General features: G+C 33.2%; 2 protein-coding genes and 1 pseudogene across 2 annotated transcripts; all 3 read left to right on the top strand.

Moving 5' to 3' along the window:
* The first annotated feature begins 3706 nt into the window (after window positions 1–3706).
* LOC133706064 (squamosa promoter-binding-like protein 7) lies at window positions 3707–11210 on the top strand. The gene is made up of 10 exons (XM_062131583.1): window positions 3707–4308; window positions 4397–4578; window positions 4962–5188; window positions 5332–5406; window positions 5512–5619; window positions 6500–6614; window positions 6810–6945; window positions 8186–8342; window positions 9176–9724; window positions 10539–11210. The coding sequence occupies exons 1-10, from the start codon at window positions 3773–3775 to the stop codon at window positions 10836–10838; spliced, it is 2385 nt and encodes a 794-aa protein (XP_061987567.1). The 5' UTR covers window positions 3707–3772; the 3' UTR covers window positions 10839–11210.
* A 3171-nt stretch (window positions 11211–14381) lies between these two features.
* LOC133705948 (LEC14B homolog) lies at window positions 14382–20921 on the top strand (annotated as a pseudogene).
* Window positions 20922–21616: 695 nt separating this feature from the next.
* LOC133705949 (uncharacterized) lies at window positions 21617–22237 on the top strand. The gene is made up of 2 exons (XM_062131407.1): window positions 21617–21853; window positions 21945–22237. The coding sequence occupies exons 1-2, from the start codon at window positions 21706–21708 to the stop codon at window positions 22046–22048; spliced, it is 252 nt and encodes an 83-aa protein (XP_061987391.1). The 5' UTR covers window positions 21617–21705; the 3' UTR covers window positions 22049–22237.
* The last annotated feature ends 4004 nt before the right edge of the window (window positions 22238–26241 follow it).

Genomic DNA, 26241 nt, shown 5'->3' with positions numbered 1-26241 from the left:
TTTAAAAAATGATAAGGGAAAAGCAAATAACAATTATAAAAATGATGACCAAAATTAATATAAAAATTAAATTCTAAGGGATGAAATTGAAAAATAAATATTCAAAACAATATATATATATATATATATATATAACAATCAAAAGCTTGAGGACCAAATTTGATATAATAAGCAAATAGTATGATATTTTTAAATTTTTTACAACTTCCAAAAAATATTTTCCCCTAAAATAAAAGGAAAATACTTTTCTAAAAATCAAACTCAATTTTTTTTTAACTGAAAAATATTTTTTATTTACTGGAAGGTATTTTTCATCAACTAATTTTTTTAGTAATAAACAAATATAAAAAAAATTAAAAAATAATTTTTCAAAAATTACTTTAAAAAAAAAAACACGCCCTTAATGTTCTGTGAGGCTCGTTAATAGCATGCCCGGACGCTTTTTACAATGCACTTCTTAAACAAGGAATCGTGTATAAAAATTATTGATCCATCACCCATCACCCATCACCCATCACCCTCCAACTCCACCGCACGCCATCTCCCACCAAAACCTCAAATTCAATTTGCATTGAGGTAGTGGGCAAATTATATGCACATTTTGCGCCTTTTAGATGTAAAAACCGTTATCAATGCCCTCATCTTCTTCATCTTTCTATTCCATTTATTTTTTAGTTTCTGGTTTGATAAATGAGAAAGAATTCTTGGATTGTGATGGTAAAAAAAAAAAATCATCATTTACATCGATTTTCAGCCACTAAAACAATTTATCTTGGTGTCAATATAATCCATTTATATTCCATGGAGTGAGGGGAGTTTCATTTAGGTGATTTTCACCTTCAAATTACCTAAAAAACATATATAATCCATTTACATGATACATTGAATCATCAAACTTTACACAAATCTTTATGAAGGGGAAGTTTTATATATGTTTTGTGGGTTATGTTTGCTTTTGTATTTTAAAAATATTTTAAAAAAAGTTTTTTAAAAAATTATTATTTTTATTTTAAATTAATATATTTTTAATGTTTTCATATCATTTTGATGTATTAATATCAAAAATATCTTTTAAAAAATAAAAAATATTTTTTTGGATAAGATGAGATGACAGATTCAATTTCTGTATTATTAATAGAATTCATTAAAACAAGTTGCACACTTGAATTCGGGACAACTATTTAAAATCTTAGTAAAAGACTGGATTTGTTATTTTATGTTTGCTTTTCGTGAAAAAATACCAATTGAAGTAGAGGGTATATGTATATATATATGATTCAATTTCTCAATAAAAGCTTTGATCTCTCTCACACACACCAGGCTTTAGCTAAACCTTTTCTAGTTCATTTGTTACTCTCTTTTTTTTCTCACCTAGTGTCCGTACAAAAATATTTTTTGATTTTTTATTATTATTATGTTCTTTTAATTTCAATAAATTATTTTTTTGTTTTTATTTTACTTGTGGTAATTTAGAAAAAAGATATGACCTACATATGATTGGGAATTGGATAATTTTTAAATTTGAAAATTAATCGATACATTTATAAAAGTATAGATACTCAAATAAAAATAAATAAAAATACATACACCCAGATAGAATAAAAATAAAACTTGGACCATGAATCCTCAACAACTCCCTTCCCTGTCAGCAAGACAATCTCACTCATTAAAAAGAACACGGCGAGGCTTGTCCGAAAGATGACCACAGCATTCTATTCTACACTGATATTTTCTTCGAGGATACATCAGAAATTGCTGTCCGCCTCTGATTTCTGTCGGGAATTGATACCTTCGCAGCTGCTTTTATGTTCTTAGACACCGTGAAATGGACTGGCAGTGTCATCTGCGCTGCTGGATCAGAATATTTGTGTCTCTCTCTGCCTTCTACTTTCCGGTCTCCACCTCAAGTATAGTATCTCGCCGGTCCCTGTACCTGAAAGTGAGCATCGATTGATTTGGTTCGGTTCGTAGAAAAAAATCTAACCAAATCAGTTTTTTTTTTCTTTTAAAAAAACTAAATATAACTAACCGACCAATTCAAACCAAACACCTCAATTTGGTTTGCTTTTTTATTTAAAAAATCGAATTAGTTGATGGGTTTTTTAATTAGGTTTTGATGTAATTAACCAGACTCCATTATTTTGATTTTTTAATTTATAAAAAATTAATTTGGTTTTCAATTCGTTTTTTTTTGTTTATGAAATCAGAAATTAAAACCAAATTGAATTTATTTTTTTAGATTTTCTTGCCAATTCTCTCAATTTAATATCTTAACTAAGTTTTTTCACATTTTAGGTAAATTCTCTCAATTACACACTGTTTATTTTTACATTTAAAACTATATTTATGTTGAAAAAAATTAAATTAATATATTTTTTAGTATTTTTAAATAATATTAATATGTTTTAACCATTTTAAAAAATCACACAGTAAACTCACTTGAGATGTAAATCGTCCACTTTTATTGGTACAGACGTGCTATCATGACTTTGCATTTACCCTTTTCTTCTTGACAAAGACGCTTCACCTCCCACCTCCACCACACGCCATTTCCCACCACAACCACACGCCATGTCCCACCAAAACCACAATTCAATGAATATGAAGGGGTCCTTTTTTAAGTTGTTTTTTTAATATATATTAAAAAAACTTTTTAAGAAATATTTTTAATATTAATATATTAAAATAATAAAAAATTTAATTTTAAATAAAAAAATTTCAAAGTTTGCACACTTTTTTCTTAGGGTGTGTTTGGTTTAACTTTTGTGGTTGAGGTTGTGGTAGGTACAATCTATTTATGTACAAAACTCAATCATAAAAGCTAATTTTTCTTATTATTTATGGTTTTTTGAGTGGGTCCTACATCCAACCTCAACCTCCACCTCAAATACAAACACACACTTAGGAGCACAATTGACCATAAGTCCCTTAGTCCCATAAAACAATGACTTCATTTTCTTTCTTTCTTTCTTTCTTTCTAGAGATTTCAGACAAACCCAATTGATTGTGAAATTCTTGAGTTTAATTCAATCCCAAAGATTAATTTAGAAAATTATTAATTCAAAATTTAATTTGCGTCAAGTTTAAGCTAAATTAAAAAAATACATTAATTTAGTGAATGTTTGTTTTTGCTTTATAACATGTTTTTCAACTGGAAAAAAATTAAAGTGATATTTTTTAAAAGTATTTGGATTATTTTGATATGTAAATGTAAAAAAATAAGTGAAAAAAATTATTTTAATATATTTTTAATTAAAAAATATTTTTATAAGATACCATACACCACAACACAAAACACATATTTAATTGTGCTGGTCAAATATTTTTTTTTGTGTTTTTAAAAATGCATTTGTCATGAAAAAATATTAAATTAATATTTTTTCAGTATTTGTTTAGAATTTTGATGTAATAATATTAAAAATATAAAAATATCAAAAAATTTATTTGAAAATATTTTCAATTTAAAAATATTTTTAAAAATTTCTTTACCCACTCAATCACATCAAAAACAAAGAAAATCTGGAAAAAAACTATTTTAATAAAAACAATTAGTGTAATTTACCAATCAACCAATTAATCAAAAGACAAGCCATTTTTTGTTTTCAGTCCCTATCGCGTATAAAAAATATGATTCGACGACTTCGAGCCGCCAACTACCCTACCAAAACCCCAACAACCGGACCCCCTTCATTTTCGTCTCTTCTACGTCAAACGTCCCCAATTCCAAAAACTTTCCTTTTTTTTTCTTAAATCTTTATCTCCTCTTCTAATCATGGAAACCTCCTCCCCCTCCCCTCCCCCTCCTCCTTCTGCATCCCAACACGGCGGCGACATGGAAATCCACCATCCTCCGATCACCACCGATTGGGACTGGAGCGATCTCCTGGACTTCGCCGTAGACGATCAAATCCCTCTCTCTTTCGATACTCTTGGTGACCTCACCCAAACTATTGACAATCCAACACCAGAAATCGAGTCTCAACAGGTTCAGCTTCCTGTTCCTGATCGGGTAAGGAAGCGAGACCCGAGGTTGACTTGCTCCAATTTTCTAGCGGGTATAGTACCGTGTGCGTGTCCGGAGGTGGATGAATTATTACGAGAGGAAGAGGCTACTTTGCCTGGAAAGAAACGGGTTAGAGTTGCTCGTGCCGGGTCGAGTATTGCTAGGTGTCAAGTACCCGGTTGTGAAACGGATATTAGTGAACTCAAAGGGTATCATAGAAGACACAAGGTTTGTCTACGGTGTGCTACTGCTACTGCTGTTGTACTTGACGAGCAAACTAAAAGATACTGTCAACAGTGTGGCAAGTTAGTAATTTTTGCAAAAAATTCTGTGCTTTATTAAAACAATCGACGTCTTATCGTACGATATTTGATGCACATTTTAATCTGGCAGGTTTCATGTGTTATCGGATTTTGATGAAGGGAAAAGGAGCTGTAGAAGGAAATTAGAGAGGCATAATAATAGAAGGAGAAGGAAGCCAGCTGATTCTAGTAAGGCGAGCCCAGGTGATAAGGAAGTTCAAGGGGATTTGCTAACTGAAGATACTACTACTTGTGATGCTGAAGCTGAGAAAGGTTTTTCTCTTATATATAGTTTTTTCTCTCTGCCCGTGTGTGTCTGTTTGTTACTCGCGTGTAAAGGTCTTCTTGTTTGAATTTTATTCGTTGATCATTTGCTTATTGATGGCTGACTTTAGTTTGCTCTGGATCCTGGACCTGGACATGGAAATAGGATCCCGATACCTATTTTGATAGGGTTCTTATTCTAATTCTGTTTGAAATTAAATGCACCAGTAGTAGGATCATAATATTAACATAGGAAGGGAGTAATTTCCTACTTTTATACCACAGTATCCCAGCAAAAGATTTCTGGTCAAGGAATTGGAAAGAGATTTGTGTTCCATTTCCAATTTCTAAGTGAACCAAGAAGCTTAATGTATTTATTCTATGCTGTGCAGATGGTTTGTGCTCTAGTGGTCAGATGGCGGAGAAAGAAGGGTTGGTTGAGTCTGAAGATGGACATGTTTCCACCATGAACTCTGATCCTAATTCTCAAAATGTTACTAGTGATAGTGGAGTATCTTTCACGGCTTTTGGGGACATGCTAATGGACGGGGGGAAAGATGATTCCAAATTTTGGTTTTCTCCTTCGCAGTGTGACAATAAGAGTGATTACGCATCCATGGTTGGTCTCTATTATTGTGTGGATTCTATGTTTTGCATGCTTGATTTTTTTCATCCTTTTTCCTTTTCCTTTTCCTTTTCTCTTTATTATATTATTTCATTTTTAAAATTTGTGGAGTTACTGATTTGGAATTTTTCTTGTAGTGTCCGACAGGTAGGATCTCATTCAAGCTTTATGACTGGAATCCGGCAGAATTCCCTAGAAGGCTTCGACACCAAGTATTTTAAAGAATTACTATTACAGTTTAGTATTTGAATGAGAAATAATTTATATGCAGTCAAGGGTATCAGGAATCAGTTGACAGGTGGTAACTGTCTTTACAGATATTCCAATGGTTGGCCAATATGCCAGTTGAGTTGGAAGGATATATTCGGCCAGGATGTACAATCCTGACTGCCTTTATAGCGATGCCACCATTTATGTGGGTGAAGGTAATATGCTAGATGTTTTCTACTAAAATCTCTTTGAAGGTTTAGATGAATTTAGAGTTTTTGAAGAGATGCTATCTACAACAATGCATATGCATGCTCTGTGTTGTATGTAGATCTACACATAGTAATGTTTGAGTGCTCCACTTAATTTTAGGTTTCATTTGAAGCATCTTTAATTAGTGAATCAACAAAACTACAGGGTTCTCTATTAGTTATTTGGATTTCTGTGCATGCACAAATGTCTAAGCTGATATATATGGTGATACCCATATTCTCGAGGCTGAGAGTCGAGAGCACTCATATATTTTCATACCCATATATGTTGAAATCTCCGAGAAGGCTGATGTCTACAGTTTCTAATTTATGCACATTCCCAATGAGCACAAAGCAATCATAAAATTTCTCACTGTTGATCATTCACAAATGCATTTACCTCTCCTTTGTTTTCTCCTTTCTTGTTCCTCGCAAATCTGAAGTTATCTTTTCCCAAGCATGGTTGTCAATTTTCATCAGGAATAACTTGCGCTCCACACAACTTTGATTTCTGAATTTATCCCTGCCCATAGCTCATGAGAAGCTTGATTTTACCTTTCACAGTGTAATGTGTTGATATTCATCCTATTCTACTTTTAAGAATTTAATTGGTCTTGCATGTAATAACTAATATTTTTTCATTTGCTTTAACAAAATGGTTGTTATTGATGCTTAATTGCAGAAACCATTAATACCATCAAGTAAATAGTTTATTTTAAAATTTCTAGACTGTCATAAATATTGCTCTCTTAATCTCTCTCTTTTTTTTTCTTTTTCACTAACAGTTTGCTAATTTTATTAGATTGTACTCAATATTTGAACTTATACATTTACCTGTATGAAGCAGTTAGTTGAAGATCCTGTGTCTTATTTGAACGACCTTCTTGGTAGTGGAAAAATGTTGTCTAAAAAGGGCCGTATGCGTGTTTATGTGAATAACATGATCTTCAAGGTCACAAAAGGTATGATAATTGTTTCATTCTTAATGGTTGTACATTACATGAGTGTATTGTTCCTAAAGGATGCAAGAACAAAACTAACTCAAATAACCAACCATAATTAACTGAAAGTCTGCTCTTAAATGGCCCTGTTCTTTATTCCTTTTCAATCATTTGTTCATTCCATTTGTTTAATCACTGAACATTCTATTGGCCTAGATGGAAATTCGGTGATGAAAGTCAATGTGGAAGGACACGCCCCAAGGCTTCACTATGTTCACCCTACATGTTTTGAGGCTGGAAAGCCCATAGAGCTTGTTGTTTGTGGAAGTAATTTGTTGCAGCCCAAATTTCAGTAAGGACTTTTTTTTGCAATTAATCCATTTTTTTAGCGTTTACTAAGTACCATTTTGCCAGAAGAAGATTTTTTTATTTTTCATTTTTTATTGTCAATACATAGAAAGATTTTAACCAAATGGGGCTCTTCAAGGGATTATATGCAATGTGTTATAATAATTCATTTCATTTGAATTGACCCTTTAGTGTGTTTCGTACTTATATGTGATTGCTGCCAATCAGTCTCATTTTTAGTTTGTTGGAAAAGTTGCATTGAGGCTGGATTCATTGTTTTTGAGCTCTCATAGTTCCTCATGCTTGATCATATCAACCCCAACCTCCTCAATTAGTGGATAACAAGTCAGATCTCCATTAGCATGGTAGAGAATCTTCTAGTTATGATCTATTTTCCTTATAAATAATAATTGATTTGTTGTCTTAAGGATGAAATCAGCTTCCTGATGTGAACAACCTTAACTCAATAAATGCTGATTTTGTTTCGCAAGGAAACCAGGAAGAAGTTTTTATCACTTGCTGCATCTCTGGTGCATGCAGATGATGCTATCAGAACTGAAAAAATAAAAAAAAGTTGCAACAATTTCTCTGGCTTCAAACTATTTACTTGTGGTGGAGCTCTTTTTACCGGATGCACTATTATTTCCCTTAATAGTTCCCGACAACTGCATTTTGTTTTCTTCGCAGTTAATGGATGAATGTCTTCTATTAGTTTTTGAATTTCTTGTTTCAGTATGCTGGAAATTCATTATCATATATCAGGCTTCAGTATTTGTATTTCTCTGTGTGATGATAATAGCCTTGCTGCTCAGCTCCAAGCCAAAAACATACAAGTTGCATACTGGAGTTCCCTTGAGCATCCCTACTAGTATTAAGTAGAATAACTGAATGTCTGTAAGATGATATCAACCTACTAACCATAGTGGGAAAATAAACCATTTGTCAACCAAATAATTGATATTAGATATTTCTGTTTTTGGTGTATCATCACCCTTCGATATCTTAATATACTAGTGTCAAGCGTGCCTGATTCTAATGCAGTTCAAATCATAAGGTGAAGGATATCTGTTTTTAAACTCTTTGGTGTTGTCTCTTTTAACTTTGTATTTATTAACTTAAACTTGCTATGAATCTAATGAACTGCATCTTTCATTCCTTTTCTTTTGCATGCTAATATATGCTGTGAAATTTTTTTCTGCCCAGTTCTATATTTTCTGCCCCTAGAAAAATGATTTTGGTGGCAGGTTTCTGGTATCTTTTGCTGGGAAGTATCTTGCGCCTGATTATTGTGTTGCTTTACCACAAGCTCATACCAAAGGAGGTCCAGGTCTTCACCATCAGTTATACAAAATACTTACACACTGTAATGAACCTAATCTTTTAGGTCCCGCATTTATTGAGGTATGTATCATGCTTTATTTGGGTGTTTCGCTGTCTATTGCTTCTTTTAACAAAGGAGCATCTGGCTATGTTTGTGAAGTTTTGTAGGACTTTCCATTTTGCATTTCTCTTTATATAATGATTTTTAATTTGCTGACATATTCAAAATGAACAAGGGGATTGTATCTTTTTCCTGTGTTGTTTTTTGCAAAAGTTTCTTTTGTGGTTTATGCCCTTTGTTTTTCTTTTCTGGAATCAAAATCGTTTTGTTCTGAGATACCAAAATACCACCTGGAGGCTGAGGTGTGAACTGATAATATGGTTGTCATGCAGTTCCAAATTTCAGACTGACTTTAAATTTTTAAAACCAAAGTGGTTTATGTTCTCAGTAAATATATAATTTCTAATGGCCCTTTGTTGAGGTCTGATGTGGCATTTTATCCAGTTTGGTAAGGGCAATAAATTAGAATTTGTATCTTTGAGTAATTGTTAAAAAAATACTGGATTCCAAAGATGAATATGCGGGATGCTGGTTTAACTACTTGTACCCATGAATTCTTAAATTCACCACCAAAATCATTCTATGTTCATGGAACCTCTCTACAGCTATTTTATATGGTTCTTGTTTTGCACGAGGTTGGTGATGAGAGTTGTTCTGGTATTGGGACTAGGTTGCTGCATCATGTTATCTTGTGCAGTCACTTGCTATTGGTAGCATCATTGTTGCTTAGTATTATTGACTTCCTGAGCCTGAAACTAGGTGTAGCTGATTTGTTTAAAAAGTATATTTCTAGTTATAGAGGTCAATATGAGTATTTTGGAAAATGGTTTTTAACTATAAATGTGTTTTGCAGGTCGAGAATGAGAGTGGCTTGTCAAACTATATCCCTATACTTATTGGGGACACAGAAATTTGTTCTGAAATGAAAATAATTCAGCAGAGATTTGATGCATCTCATTCATTGATTATTGGCTCAGAGTGTGAGGTTTCTACAATGAGACAAACAGCATTGTCAGAGTTTATTATGGACATTGCTTGGTTACTAAAGGAGCCTTCAGCAGAAAATTCTCAACAAATGATGACTTCTTTCCAGATTCAAAGAATCAATTCTTTGTTGAATTTCTTGTTACACCATGAATCAACCATCATTTTGGATAAAATTTTAAAAAACCTGAAGATCTTGATGGACAAAAAGGAGGCCAATGGTATGGGTAATGGCACTAGTGACACTAACATGAGGCTATTGCAGAGTTACATGGATTATGCAAGCAATATTCGTCATGAAAAACTCCAGAGAAGTGAAGTTTTGAAGCATCACTTGGAATTTTCTGGAAAGGAGAATAATTGCATTTCAGGAAGCTGCTGTGGAAACAACAAGGAATCAGTTGCTCTCTCCACTGAGGTAAGAATGTCAATGTTGATCACTTCAAGTTTTTAGCAATGTTTTTGGTTTTGTCACTAAGGATTGAAAGTTATAGATTTTTACAAGAATTTACTATTCCATTAACCTTTATTGTTTACTTTTGTTGGGTTTTTGGTTAGTAACTTGATATATTGAATTTAAGAAACAAACTGGTAAAATTGTACTCACACAGAGCAAGCGGCAAAAGAAACTTTGGTTAATTTCTGAGTGTTGACTCTTCCAGTTTCTGGAAAATGCATCACATCACTATGATTCATTCTCTTAAAAGTTCATTGCAGTGATTTTTCCTTTGCAACTTGGAATCTCTTTTTTCATATTGGAAATCAACTTGTTTCGAATAGTTTGGCAATGGTGTCTTGTTCGGCCCTGATTTTCAGCCTACATTCTCGATAAGTGTCCTTATGGTTGCATCGACAAGAAGCATCCAGAGCTGCTTAAAACATGCTTTTGATCTGCTGACGTACCAAAAATTTTAAATTTTCAACTGGTTTGAGAAAAATATCAAGGAGATGTTTTTGCCATAAGCAGATGCATCTACAACCCATGAAATTTTGAGGTTTTCTTCCTTTTCTTTTTATATTTTTTAAAATTTGTCATCGTTTTACTTTCTTCTAGCTGAATTAACAGCAGCGTGCAGCTGTATATTACTGTTCAATGCAGTGCTGTATCTACCTGCCATATTTTGGAAACTTTTGAATAGGGAGATCTTTGTCACACCTTGTTTGACTGTGCAGTGCTTTATCGATGCCTTTTATGTTCCTTGAAGGATCATAAGAATTTTCTTTATTTGCAGAACTTGGAGCAAAGACCAAATGGTGTATTGGGAGCAATGGGAAACTCCAATTTTAATGTTCGAAGCGATGAGTTTCCACTTTTGACTAAAGATGTCGTCATGAGGATGAACCTCGTAAATGAAAGGCCCAAGAAATCATGTGGTCTCGTTTTCTCTAACAGAGTCTTGAAGTATCGTCCTTCATTTTATGTAATTGCTCTTATTGCTGTTTGTTTTGGAGTATGCGCCATTGTTCTGCACCCTCATAAGGTTAGCAAACTCGCAGTATCTATACGCAGGTGCCTGATAGACAGATTTTAGATGTCAAATAAATCCAGACTAAAATGCCATCTCTTGATCACTGGCTCTGTACATCCCCTTTACACTAATAGATTAAATTGACCCCCCCTGAAGCTTAAGGATGGGGTTTGATTCCTGACTTTGGAGTGTCCAAACTGCTATTTCTCCATGCTGCCTTGATCTTGCCCTTGTAGGAGTGTCAAGATATAACCGCGGCCTTCCCAAGAGTTGGAGATATCTGCTGCTTTTTTCCAGTTGGATGAGAATTCTTTGTAGGCAATGTCTAATATTCTTGCATCATTTGTTTCCTTGTTGTACTGACAACAGCTTTCACCCCCAAGTTCGTGTATTATCTTTTTTGGCAATGATAATGATGGAATAAGTTACTAGGGAGATCTCTTTTTGTTCCTTCGCTACCGAAGTGAAGGTGTGATCACATTAGAATGGCTCTGAAATTAGCTCCTTGGGTATCATTTTTTGGTTTTTGGTTCTGTTTTTCGAAAACCGAAGTGTTTTATATTTATTATTTTTTTGAACATAGTTTATTTATTTTGAAAAAAGATATACGATGTAAAAATTCTTATACAAAATAAATATAAAAATATATTGTTACTTAAAAATATAAAAAGTAATGTTATGGATTTAAACCATGCACATGATCCTAATGCTATGAATGTGACTCTAATTAATCAAAATCTTTTTAATTGAGACAAATACAAAGAAATTTTATGATTTTTTAAAAAATATAGATACAAGGAGAAAGAAGTTTTACGAGGTCATATATATATGTTTTTTTTAATAAAATAAATTTAAATATTAAGTAATAAAATGTTACTTGTAACTCTTATAACTCTTGTAACCATAAAAATTCTCAAATAAAATTTTTTAGGGGTGTAGTTTAATTGGTCATGTTCTAAGTTTGTTCTTCAGAGATCACTAGTTTAAGTGTTATAAACCTTAGGGCTACTAGAGGTTTGTCTAGTCGTTAATTTCAGGGTCTCGAGACCAAAAAGGTTTTTCCATGTACACTTTCCTGTCTTCGGTCCCCGTCTGAATAATGAGATGCATGGAAATTGAATGATATTATTTTTTATAATGCTACTCAACAATCAACTTACTCGGCTGACTCACTTACAAATGTCTACAGTTTATTTTTTATTTTTATTTGTATTTATTACTCCTTTGTCTTTTGTTTATTATTCGTTATTTATAATACTAGTGACAATAATATTTTAAATAATTATAAGTTATTAAAACTCACTTAGCCGGGCTGAATTTAAAAAAACTAAATGGGAGTTAACTTGTTTAAATTGGATGAGCTAACTCGTCTAACTTGTGACTCAAGTTTTTAAATAAATTATGAGTTAAGTTTAGTTTTATAATTATGATTAATAATGTATATATAAGACTTTAAGAGATTAATATAATGATTTAAAAGTTTATTTTATTTTTTGATATTATGATTTTGAATATGGAACCAATATTTCTAGTAATTTACTAGGTTTTTTAAACAAACAACACTGTTTTTTTAACTTTCACTTTTAATTAGGTTTGTCACACATTATTTGCAGCCAAGCAATATTAAATTAAATAAAATTAAAAGAGGTTGAGAATTCATTGTAAATACAGACTCAATACATTGCGGACAACAATAATATATTTACTATTTTGCTCTTTAAAAAACTCATTTATATTACTTTTAGGGGTACAATTGTAATTGCATAGGAACTACTCAGTTATTATCAATTTGATTAAGGTTTAGGATGTATTTCTCTTTTTATATTGTACAGTGCAATGACTTGGATGCTCTTGACATGACATGTGAAAAAAAATTACTTTGATTAAGGGGTGATTTTGATTTTTTAATTCAAAAACACTTTTAATTAACTTTGGTGCCCCTTTAAACAAATATATCTTAACTAGGATCCGAGGGCTTATTCATATTTTCTTTTTGGTCTTTTTGTAATTATTGATTCAAGAAAGGGGTGGGTTAGTCTTTTACTTTTTAAATGAACAATAAATTTACTTAGTTACCTCTCAAGTTAAGAGTTTTTAAACTGAAGGGTATATATATATATATATATATATATATATATATATATATATATATATATATATATATATATATATAATTCTCTGCATGCATCGCCTAAAGTGTATAAAATGGCTTAACACGTTGGCACATGAACAAAACGATATATATAACATTTTATATATATCGTTTTGTTCATGTGCCAACGTGTTAAGCCACTCTATACACTTTAGGCGATGCGTGTAAAGAATTTAGATGGTGAAAATTATCCATCTGCAATGATGTTAAAAAGATTACGATGTTCTTTTCCAAATAAGAGGGCATATGTGGTGGTTCGGTCGGTGGTTTGACTCTGATGATCTTTTTTTTTCTTCTTCTTTTCTCTCTCTTTGCCTCGGAAAGCATGCTGTCCAATTAGAAAATCCAATGTTGTCCTCTTATTTTATCTTGGTATTTGATCCAATCCTCTTGCTTTTGATTATATAATTTTTGTCTTAATTTCTTTTCATTTTCACCTTGATTAAAATGTTATTTGTCCTCTTATTAAAATGAATAGAAGATAATAAAAACAAAAATAAATACAAAATTGATTGAATAAAATAAAATAAAAAAATATTAAGCAAGGCCAAACATATAAAAAATATTATTTCAGAATAAATATTTTTCTTATAAAATAAAGGACTCAATTCATCAAATTAGTAGGAAAAGGACTCAATTGATTAAATTGAATAAATAGAGAGATGAAGTCTGACGTTGACCACATATAAGATGATCATGTAAGCAATGATCCTTACATGTTGAAGAGTTATTATGTCCCTATATGTTTCTAGTTTATAATGTTAAAAAAAATCCAAATAGTTTAAGAGTGAAGTTTATGTACTGAATAATCAGTTAATTTTTTAGTTTTAATAATTTGATTCATTCTTTTTAGTCAAGATGGTTGATGCCTAGTGTACGGTAAGCCAAGATGATTGGAAACTAGTATCTGCAAAAAAATTTATTTTGTAGATTTTGAGATTCTTATATATTTAAATAAATATCTTTTTTTTTTAAAATATAAAATGATATTTTAAAAAGAGATTCTCTGAAAATATATATTTAGTTGAGTATAAAGATTATGAACCTGAAGTTTTGAAGGATTTATGATATATTTATAACTCATGAGTCCTATCTTTTTATGGAGGAGGGGCTGAAGTGTAATTTTACTCTGATAGTTTTAACGAGTAAACATATCTCTAATATATGCATTAATAAGAATGAATATCCCTCATACAAATATTAATATGATGAAAATATGATATGCTCTTAAAATTTTTTTATACATTATCTATTACACTATTAATATTGATAAAAATATAGTAAATACATGAAAAAAAATTATACTTTTAAAGATTTAGAAAATATATCTAAAATACAGCTGAGCACACAAGAGTTAAGTTTTTTTTTTATTATTTTATTTTGACTTTTTTTTTTTTAAGACTGGCTCATGAGAGTAGCTCTTCTTTTAAACTGAGCGTTAGTTCCTTTTCTAAACTAGTTTATGATACTGGATTCTTTTTTAAAACAAAGCTCATGAGAGGGTAAGTTTTTTTTCTAGATGGAACCCATGAGTGCTTGGGCTCTTTCTACTGGAGCTGGGTCTGGAAACGTTGGTTTTTGAGTATTTAAAAGGTGTTTTTTAGTTTAGTTAAATTTAGATATATCACAAGTTAACTGGGACTGCTTCTGCTCTGATGACTTGTGCCAGGCTTCCTTCATTTCGACTGCTGAATCCTGATCATCAAACACTAAAGAGTCCTACTTATAACTTGTTTAATAATTATTTTACAATTTATTATCTCAACTAAATAAAGGTATTGAATTATTTTTCTTCTCCACTTCATTTATTTTTCATTTAATTTTCTCTTACATGCATATATATTGATTGATTGCCAATATGAAGTGGGAATTTTAGGTTCAGTTCACTACTTTAATTTCATTTCTTTTCTCTTTTTTTTTTTCCAATAAAGTTGATGTTTGGATGCTAATTTATGTAATCTGTTTGCTTTGAGTGGAGAAAATTTCAAAGTTGTAATCTTTTCTTGCCTTAAGGTATTGAATTTATATAGTTCGATGGTTAGATACTCGTTTGATTCTTCAAATAATGAAAAACTTCCTTTTCATTTCTTTTGCTTATATGGTTCTGTTTCGCAGGATTTGACGGACAGTGGGGCAGTTGATTTGTTGTTTATGCTGATAATAAGTAACTTCATAGGGTTTCAGCATCCATGGCTGTAAATTAGAAGTGGGTTATTGAAGGAATTTGAGGATAAGGATAACATGAATAGGATGCATAAGATTACTGATCAGTGTGATGATAAAGTTGCTGCCAAGGGATCCTCTTCTAGTCAAGGACCCAATGAGTTTTTTTATCATGAGATTGCTCAACTCACAAAGCTTAGGTCACGGCCTCATGAGCTTTTGAGCAGGGACATGCCTGGCAGGTCGAGGCTGCCCGTCTCAACTATGAAAATGTTGGTTGGTCGAGAGGGTAACTATTCCGGAAGAGGGAGATTCTCATCCGCAGATAGTTATGTTTTAAGTCGATATTTGCCTGTAAATGGTCCTTGCACGGTAGACCAGTTGGATAGTAGGACTTATGTTTCTCAGTTTTCAGATGATGGTACTCTTTTCGTTGCGGGATGTCAGGTATTGTTCATTTACATGGGGCAGAAAATAAAGTTATTATTCTCGACCAGACATTATTCTTCATAAATAGTTGGGGATACTTAAATTAATGGGACTGTTTGTAACGTTATTTTTTGAGTAAAAACTTTTCTTGTACAACAGGGAAGCCACATTAGGATATATAATGTGGATAAGGGATGGAAAGTTAAGAAGGACATTTTAGCCAAAAGTTTAAGATGGACGATCACTGATGCATGTCTTTCCCCCAATCAGCACTATCTTGTAAGTTTCTGATGATTCTAGATGGGAAAAAGATGTTTATGTATTACTAAGATAGGAAGTAAATTATTGTAGTCATATAGTGTAGTTCCATGCATTAGTTCTGGTTCTCTGGGTTTACTGGAGCCTTTTCATCGATTATTATACTGTAGTTCAATGCATTAATGCAGGTTCTCTGGGTTTAGTGGAGGACTGTCTCTTTGGGGGACCACCTCTTTTATGACCTGTTACCAAATTAATTAAGTACCGAGCAGAAATTTTCTTTGATTTTGTTTAACATACAGGTTGGTGGATTATATGCCTGCTGAATCTTGCTATATTGCGCATATCATGTCCTGTCTATGACATGTGCCCCTGTTGCTCTTGTGTGTGAGTGTGTCTGTGAGAATGTATGATCATCTCTCTATGCATTTTCAGATCCAATCTCTTGGAATTCCGGATTGTGTGGATATCATTTTTTTTTTATGGACACGGCTCAAGTGCTCCCTTGTAAAGTAATTTTTTATATTGGCATAAACAGCCTTAAAAAAGGGTTACTTGGTTGTTTTAGGTCTTTATATCTTTTTGGTTGTCTACAATAAGTCAATTTGTCTAATGGCATACTGCAACTTAGCCCAACTTTGGAACTGGGCTTGTTGTTGGCCAGCATAATTTTATTAATTGCTTACAGCTCATTCTTATTTTCCTGTCTAATGGCTCTTACTGTTACTGTTGATTTTACCAGGATTTATGCAATACTTGAAATAGTTGCACCATATAGGGTAGAAGGTAAAACTTGGATTATCTTTTGGGCTTCTATACTATCGCAAATATAATTTGCAGGATCTTCCACTTGTGTCTAACCATGCCACTTTTCATTGGGGACAAACTGATTTGTAGACTTGACATGCAATGAGATTTAATTTTATAACTTGGATACAGTGCATTTCTTCGTTGATTCCATTTACCTTCAATTTTAATATGCAGGTGTACGCTAGTTTGTCACCTGTTGTCCATATTGTGAATATTGAATCTGCTGCAACAGAGTCACTGGCAAATGTAATGGTATGTGTGCCACGTGCCATGCTTGTTGTGGATTTTGTTTTCTTAGTTTCTTATATTTATATGTTATCGTTCAGTGTAGGATGAAAAGGCTAAAATCTTTTCAGCTGTTCTCATATTAGCTTTCATCTTACATAACTATGCCTTTGGATCATCATCTCAGAATTAACATGTTGTATTGCTGTTACAAACGGTGATAGATAGGATAATTTTATTTATTTAATTTATGCAATGAGTGTATTGGATGTTCTACCCATGGCTTGAGTGTCTGTATGATGTGTGCTATTTGGTGTGCTATAGGGCACAATTGTTTGGCTAGATACTATTTAGCACTGTGAAGTAGTCCTTATTCTTGACGGGTGGCATGTTATCATGGCTATTAGATATCAAGCCATGGTCATGATGCTTGTGATCATCCGATCTGGTAAATGAGATGCTCACTGGAGCACACCATTTTGTGTTACAAAGAGGCAATCCAGCACCTTGAGCTATGGCTCACTTAGCTGTCCTCTTATAGACAGCCATTGATTTCCTAGGGAATTTTAAAGAATATAATTTGGTTCTATGCATTTTGTTTCTTCATTGTTTGTGCCACAAAGTGATCAATTAAGATTTGAGAACTTAAATCTTACAAAGAGAATATGGTTATTGGTTTCATTCACATCAAAGTTTCCATATGCAGGAAATTCATGATGGTTTGAATTTTTCTGGCAATGATGACGATGATGATGACTTTGGGATTTTCTCTGTAAAGTTTTCAACTGATGGGCGAGAGCTTGTAGCTGCAAGTAGTGATAGATCTCGAAGCAAATAGTTGCAGCCTCCGAGTTCCTGCACATAAGGTATCATACTTTTACGTTTCATCATTCGTGGTATATTGATTTTTTGAAACTTAGAATGTGTTGTTTGTTGGGAGTTTATTAAGTAGGTTTGAGTTTCATCTAGACAATCTGTAAGCGACTTTCCTCTTGTATTACCACCTCTCATTATTTTTAGTTTATAGACATAAATGCAATATAAATTGTCTATCTGATTCCTTTGCAACCAAAAACGCAAACCATTGCCTACCTATTGACTGATAGATCTATTGTGCATTGCAAAAGACAATATCTTGTTTTGTTCTCAATTTTAATTTGTTAGAAAAATTAGTCATGTGGCATATTCATCAGTCCATATTTTAGAGTAAGAAAGCAGCAAGCCAAGTCTGTTGCTTTTCGTACATGGGTTCAAGTGAAGTTTACACTAAATCATACAGTTGCATCATTATTTCTCTTACCTGCACAAAAGCTGATGCTTTCCTTTCTTTTTCATGCTGTCTTTTCTCCCCTTCTCTATCATTTCCCTTCTTTGAATGCAGGGTAGGTCTATATTCAGTGAACTTTTACATGGAACATCTGTGAACCTATTTCTTGGCAAGAGTCATTAAAATGCAGACGTGAAATTTTTGCAACTTACTCTCAAGCAGGGCTTAGTGTTTTTGGGTATGTCACGATCTTATTTTTGTTTCTCATGCAGTCTGATGTTAACACGGTATGTTTTGCGGATGAAGCTGGCCATCTCTTATATTCTGGAAGTGATGATAACCTCTGTAAGGTAAAAGCTATCCATTTGACTTTGAAGATTTAGGTCATCATGTTCCAAAGTGCTACACGATATTCTTTCTGGTTTAACCAGTTTGCAGCTGCCTCACTGTAGGTCGAGCAGAATTTTTATTACCGGTGCCTTGGTAGCTACTGTATGCTACTACAATTGTCAGTTTGTCTCAAGCCATATAAGGCTAACAAGAAACTAAGCCATTTTGAATAAATAATGATGCCTCTTCAAGCCTGCAGAAATTTAACTTGGCACTAGTTTTGCATCTCTTAATTGGTATTTTTTTTTAATAAAGGAATTTTCACTAATCTTTTTTTGTAACTTCTACAGGTGTGGGATAGGCGATGCTTTATCTCAAAAAGGAAAGCAGCAGGGGTCTTGATGAAACATCTAGAAGGCATTACATTCATAGACAGTCGTGGAGATGGGCGTTACTTTATTTCTAATGGAAAGGATCAGACTATCAAACTATGGGATATTCGAAAGATGTCTTCTAACGCCAAAGATTAGTAAGATTATTGCTTCCTCTCCCCTTCCCCCAACACAAACTTGCACACACATCCCTTAGATTTTTGCTTACATGTTCTTTAATTGCTTCAAGTCTTTCCTCCATGTCTATATCACTATGCTATATTTTTAAACCGTTCTATTTAGGAGTTGATCGTTTCAAATTCTTATTCCATGTGACAAACTTGTAGTTAATACTTTTGGTTGATGGTGAAGCTTCAGTGGAGTCAAGTAGAGGTTCAAACTGATCGATGTTAACAATTTTGGAGTTGCATGACTTGTTCAATTTATCGTATATGGGTTGGATTGTTAACAGGCAACTACAATAGCAATTTTCTATTTTGGTTTTGCAGCTTAAGATAAACCTGAAAAAAATGAAATCTAGTTTGGAATTAGGTCAGAAGATGTTTACTCTTACAATATCTCATCTCTAGTGTGTAGCATCCTCCAATTTGGCTTTGGAGGCCTTGTTCTACATATTTTTATAAAATTATTTTTCCGAATGAACAAACCTTGTCAGAAGATTGGATTTTCAATAAAAGCAAATGGACTTTTGATGATGAATCAACATATTAAAGGTTTTGGGTGGGGGGTGAGCATACGTATTTCTAATTTACATTGCTTCATGCACCTAACTGCATTGCTTGAGCGTGTTTTGAGTTTATTGTGTGAAATGACTGATTTTTTAACCCACCCAGATTTTGGAAAGGATTGGAATTACTTGTATCTGAATTGATTGACGCTCTCCTGATATCAATTTTGCTATTGACTTGTCTTTTCAACCAGCACTCCAAAGTGTAGATATTCTGACTGGGATTACAGATGGATGGAGTGCCCACCCCATGCAAAAACATTAAAGCATGCTCGTGACCAGTCATTAATTACTTACAGAGGTCATTCAATCTTGCGCACGCTCATTCGCTGTTACTTCTCTCCGGAATATAGGTACTAGTCAATTAAATTTGGCTTTGTTGCCTCAGTGCAGATACATGTTTTAATTTTGAGCCACTAAAATTCATGTTCTCTGTCTTGAATTTCCCATGAGCCAGGCCTGATGTCAGTCAAAGGATTGACCCAAGGTGTTATTCTTCCTGTTTATCTGGATTTACTGTTCAGATTACCCTAAAATTAGCTTAGCAGAAACACTTAAATAACTTGGAGTCTTATTACCTAGTTGGCAGCTGTAAGTTTTCCATCGGTAACATGTTTTACTGTGTCAATATTTGGCGAAGTAAGATAAAATATGTCTGTTGAAATTAGCTTCTAGGTGAAATGGGACAGGACCTATCCAGTACACTGCCTGTTCAACAGTTTGTCTGATTTGGGACATTACTTTATCATCATGATAGTTTGTTTCTATGTACTGATGATTGCAAGGGTTTCACCAATTTGATTATCACTTGTTGCAGCACCGGCCAGAAGTACATCTACACTGGATCTAGTGATTGTTCTGTTTATATTTATGATCTGGTATGTACTTGAATCAGCGCACTTCTTCAAAATCAACGTTGTATTCCTTTGGTAATGTTTTATTTCATAGTTGATGCAGCCAAATGAGATAAGTTCGATATTGTTTGTAGGTGAGTGGAGCCCTAGTTGCAACACTTGATCATCATGAAGGTCTTGTAAGAGATTGTAGTTGGCATCCTTTTTACCCTATGATCGTCAGCTCTTCATGGGACTGTGTCCTTGCCAGATGGGAATTTCCCGGCTGTGGTTAAGCACCTGCTCCATCAAGATGAAGGTCTACAGAGGTGGGTTCTCTAGGAATTAGATAACTCAAAGTTGATTGTTTTGTATACATGATTTTGGTTCTCTTCTCCATAGCATGTGATCTATTGCCATTAAAACGTAATGAAACGTGCAGTTGGTGAAGGTAAAGAGCATCAGGTTCTTTTTTGTTTGGTGTCATTGATGCGGCTTGTATATAAACCTAATTGTGACAATGAGTTCAGCAGCTTCATAACATTGTTTCTGGTTACAAACTGCTGGGTGCTGCAGCCACCTTTCTATCTGTAGCTAGTTCGTTACACTCCTGCAGCCTGCACATTCTGTAATCATGCTTGCCCTTTCCCCCCTCAAATAAAGTCATAATCATGTAATGTTCGTCCATTTTCCTGCCCTGGAATGGAAAGGAATAATAATACTTTACGTTCTTAAAAAACTTTGAAACTATTCTTGAGGGCAATTCGAATTCTCATTGAAATTTTTGAAAAAAATCAGCTCAAAATACTAACATAAATGAAGGGTTTTGGTCAGAGGTGAAAATAAGCCAACACAGAGCTAATAATTATGAAGACATCTACCTTATATTAAATAAAATGGAGGCGTATTTTTATATATCATTATAAATTGATATTTTACCAATCTTTTTCGGTGTCATTTGAATGTTTGACTTTTCCATGGTAATTGATGCAAGGTTTTTATGTAATGAAAGTTGGCCTCTTGGTGTTGAATAAATAAGAAAAGTGAGAAGAGAGATGAAATAAAGATATGTTTTTTTATAAATAAATAAATTAAATAAATGTATTAATCCATTTCAAGAACCTCAATTAAATCTTTTTAAATAAAAAAAACATCAAATCATTCGATATAATTTATAGTTCTTTTTTTCAAAAGTCAAGTACCTTGAGAATTTTAAATGAATATCCATATATTTTAAATATTTTTTATTTATAATGATGTTATACACGCACACGGGGGGTTTCAGTCGGTTCCAATTTCCAAATCCAGGACGACGGCAACACCAAAAAAAGAAAGTAAGAGAAGATGGCATCAGCGACAACAAGAGTGATATTTAGGGTAGTGGTCGGGATTCTAGCCATCCTCGTTCTCTTCTACGTGGGTCGTCCTCTCTACTGGAAAATCTCCGCGACTGTTCAAGAGATCCGCGAGAACAAACGCACCGTCAAACAAGGTCTGTCTGTCTGCATCATCATCATCTCCTTCATCTAATCGTTTCTGAGATTCCGAATCTGAATGAATTGTGTTGTTATTATTTTTCACAGGCATTTCTCAGATTGTCTTCGAAGCCCAGAAATCGGTTGGCTGGTTTCACGACGAGTCTGGTTCTGGAGCCCGCCAGAATCGGCGAGTCAGGTCGCTCTTTTGATTTTTAAACCCTTTTCTTTTATTTTTTAATTAGTGCTTAATAAATTATTATTATTATGTGTAAGATCTGCTTCTTTGGTGTACTGTAATGGTTTACGAAGGGTTTTATTGAAATAATAAAAGAGTAACTGAACTAATTAGAAATAAATACATCAATAAAATTATCAGTGCTTGCTTTTGCTTGATTTAAGGTTAATTGCATTGATGGTACTTGAATTTTGATTAATTGTATTTTATTGCTAATAGTAATCCGAACTCTTCAGATACACCCATTTATTTATACATATCATCTCTAGCACTTAGGCTTGATTCATTAATCCACAACATTGCAGCCTGCAAATGTTAGAATGATCTTTGGATCATTGCTTTGCTTTTTGTTGAGTGAGTGACAGTCATAAAACTCAGTCTAACCTAGCTTGGGTTGCCCCACTAATTTGCTAGTCAATCTGCTCAACCACAACATGGATTCTTTTGGGCTGAGGTGATCTCGGGTTGGGTTTTATAACTAAAGAAAGAAAACAGACTTGCTTCAGATGCATCTTCTATGCACAAAAACATGGATTTGCTCGGATTTTGACGATCAAAATGCTCAGATCAACTTCCTCCCCTTCTGGTATGAGAAAGTAAGTTTTTAAATACAAAATTTGACCATCTACATTTACAAGTGCTCTCAATCAAGCAATCCCATCCTGATATTAGAAAGCTGACAAGCTATATGTCCTTTACCCACTGGTCATTCATCATGCTTGCGAAGGCAACATTAGAAAAGAGGCGGCCATTTACATTTTCTTTTAACCCAACAAAAAATAAAATGAAAAACAAAATGCTTTCCTGATTTATTAAAGAACTATTGAAGAGTTTTAGCCATTTTATGGCCGAAGCAACAAGGCCTGTAACCTGTCCGGCTTTCAAAAGTGACAGGGAGATGCTCGAAGTCGAAGTTCAAATACTTGATGTTAGAGGATTTAGAGCCTGCTTGGCTGGCTATGTAATGAATGCTTTTGGTTTCTTTTGGAGCTTGGGGCCTTCTCAAAACCCTAAGAAAGAAGTATTCAGCAAATTACGCTACAGATTACGACCAAGCTAGGGTGTTATGCCAAGTCCCTTGAACTTCCGACCAAGCTAGAGTGTTATGCGAGGATCTCTTAAACTTTCAACCAAATTACGCTACAGATTAGCTGTGTCAATTATTTCAAGAACATCATGGAGACAAGATGATAGAATTGTCTCGAATCTCAATTTGCCCGACCGACAACCCAATTAATCAAAGAACAGGAATGCTAGTTGACACGGCTTGGGAAATATCAGATCAAAATTATTGGGGCACTAGATTTTGGTCGGAAGGTTATGTGCAGTTGCAATTCTGAATCCAATCACATTGAGAAGTTAGGGGCCTAAAAAATCTGGTTTGACCACGGAGATGATATTTCGAGCTGGCCTTGATGAACATGCCAATGCGGATCTAATCTCAAGTTAACCTCTACTTATGATTTGGTTTGAAAGGAGAAATTTATTGAGCAAGAATATTTCAATTTTTTTCCCACGATTAAGGATCGGTGCCTGTCCCCTCGGCTTCGGAGACATCCAATGACATAGAAAGTGGTATTAATCACTCTAGTTGACGTGGTAGATATATTTATAGAATAGATAAAATCAAGTTCAAAAAAATATCCACACATCAAATGATTTTTTTAATAAAAATAGATATAAGTTATGATCATAGTTGAGTTGAGATATGTCTATTTGAAAATGTAGTTTAAAGTGTTCTTCATTTAAAAATATATTAAAATAATATATTTTTTATTTTTAAAAAATTATTTTTCAAATTAGCATATCAAAATGATTTAAAAAAACTAAAAAAATATTAATTTAAAACAAAAAAAATAACAAAAATTAATTTTTTTAAAAAATATTTTTAAAACAAAAATATAATTAAAAATTTATCAAAACTTTCTATAAGCCCTGTATTTTTTTTTTTTAGAAGATAACATTAGTCGAGATCGAGGTGCTGCGTTTTGAAAATATGTTTAAAAAATTTTGAATTTATTAAAAAACTAAATAAAATGGGTACGTACGCAACATCTGTTTCCCATCACATCCTCAATTAATTAGCATTCGTACATTCAATGAATGAAGTCAGAGAAGTGGAAGTACTAACACTTTACATCACATGGGAGAAGTGAGAACGATGATTACACCTATCTGTGGCAATGAATGGCGAGTAGCGTTCGAGGGAACATACATACAATCGAAGACTCTGTGAGTACGATTGGACGATACATGCATGCTAGCATGTTGTGCCAAGATCCCTCAAGACTTTCAGCCAAACAGATCATTATTTTAAGTACTTTATGGAGACAATATGATAGAGTTGTCTCATATCTTAATTAATTTGCCTCACCGACAACCCAGTTAATCGAAGAACAGGAGTGCTTATTGTCACGGCTTGGGAGATGTCAGAACAAGATTATTGGATTTTTATAAGAAGGTTCGCCTGTAGTTGCCATTCTGAATCCATTCACACTGAGAAGTTGATGGCCCCGAATCTGACTTGACTAAGGAGATGATCTCGGAGGGGGGGGGGGGGGGGGGGGGGGGGGGGGGGGGGGGCTGGACTTGATGAACACAATTAAGGATCGGTGACTGTGTCTTCAGCTTCGGAGACATCCTCTAACATGGAGTGGTAGTCATTACACTCTCTTCGAGTATAAATTTTTTCAAGATTCGAAGATAATGAATGCCCGGGATTTTCGAAGACTATTTATATAATAACTAGGGTTTGGCATAATTTTGATGGGTTGAGGGCGATGCTAATATTGTTCTTATTGCGAGCGATTGTTATTATTTCGATCACTCTCCAATAGCGATTGTGAGGTATTTATGTTGAATTTTTAGTATAGATTGACAAATTAAGTTCAGGAAGAAATCCAGAAGTAATGGGAAAATAAGGGGGTGTTTGGTTTGGAGATGTAGTTAGTTTTTTTAGTGGGACCCATATAAAAACATGTATTTTTATTTTTATAAAATATAATTTATACTTTAAAAAAATTATAATCTTAAAAGAATACAATCATATTTTTCAAGCCAAACAATATGAGATAACACATTATTCGAGTAACGTAGATGCTGTCGGAGTAAATGATATCGCGGTGATAATCTTTGATTGTTCAAAGGCAATGAATGGACCCAGTCGCATTGGAAGGACAAAAACAATCGAAGTCTATTCACCACATGACAATTTACGAGCCAGACAAAAATTTCAATTTTGTTTTTTAATTTGGTTCAATTGAATGGTGTTAAGGAGTGTTTTGCTTGAAAAATATTAAATTAATGTGTTTTTTAATTATTTTAATTTGTTAATATAAAAAAATAAAATAAAAATTTTAAAAATTAATTTTATATATTCTTAAAAGAAAATAACTTTTGGAAATTACAGTGGACCGGACCGTCAAATACATGGAGGAGTCCATCGAACAAGGGGCCCGCATTCTATTTTAGTCTCATAAAAGTTTGATGGTTTCGAGATATAAATAATATATATATATATATATTTTTTTTTTTTTTTTATAGTCAATATTTTGGATTTAACGATGTTGATTATAAGGCCTGCAGAGTCGAGTCGGTAGTAAATCAAGTCCTGCGTGATGATTACGTTTCACCGGCAATATTAATTAATAATCTCCATGCTCCCATCAGTTATTCAAAGGACACCTTGCACATCGATTCATCTCAAGGCTCAAGCTTCCAGTTTTGGCTTCGAACGCGCTTTTTCTTCGGCTCCATGTTGCCCTCCATTAATGTGTATGCACGTGGCCCTCAAAGTCAATAATAATTAAAAAAAAAAATACATAGATTTGGCCTAGTTCTTGTGAATCTAAGGAGAAATGTGTAATTATACTATGCAAGTAAAAACAAAAATACTGAAGCATCTTTATCCAACAATGTTAGCTTTTTTTATCGTAGATATATTTTTGTTATTATACTTTGTATAAAAAGATAGAATTGATGAAAATATAACAATAATTAATAAGACATGTAAAAAGATCAAAATACTGTGAATTAAAGATAATCAATTTTTTTAAGGCTATAAATATCATTTTACTAGTCCTTTAGCATTTTTTTTTCATATATATTGATTTCATAGTAATTAGTAAATTAAAGCTTTTATTTTTTTTCTATTTTGAACTCCTGGAT

The sequence above is a fragment of the Populus nigra genome, chromosome 10 (assembly GCF_951802175.1).
Source record: "Populus nigra chromosome 10, ddPopNigr1.1, whole genome shotgun sequence".
Lineage (NCBI taxonomy): Eukaryota > Viridiplantae > Streptophyta > Magnoliopsida > Malpighiales > Salicaceae > Populus > Populus nigra.
The sequence above is the reverse complement of the archived record's forward strand: the minus strand, read 5'-3'. Positions and strand labels throughout refer to the sequence as shown.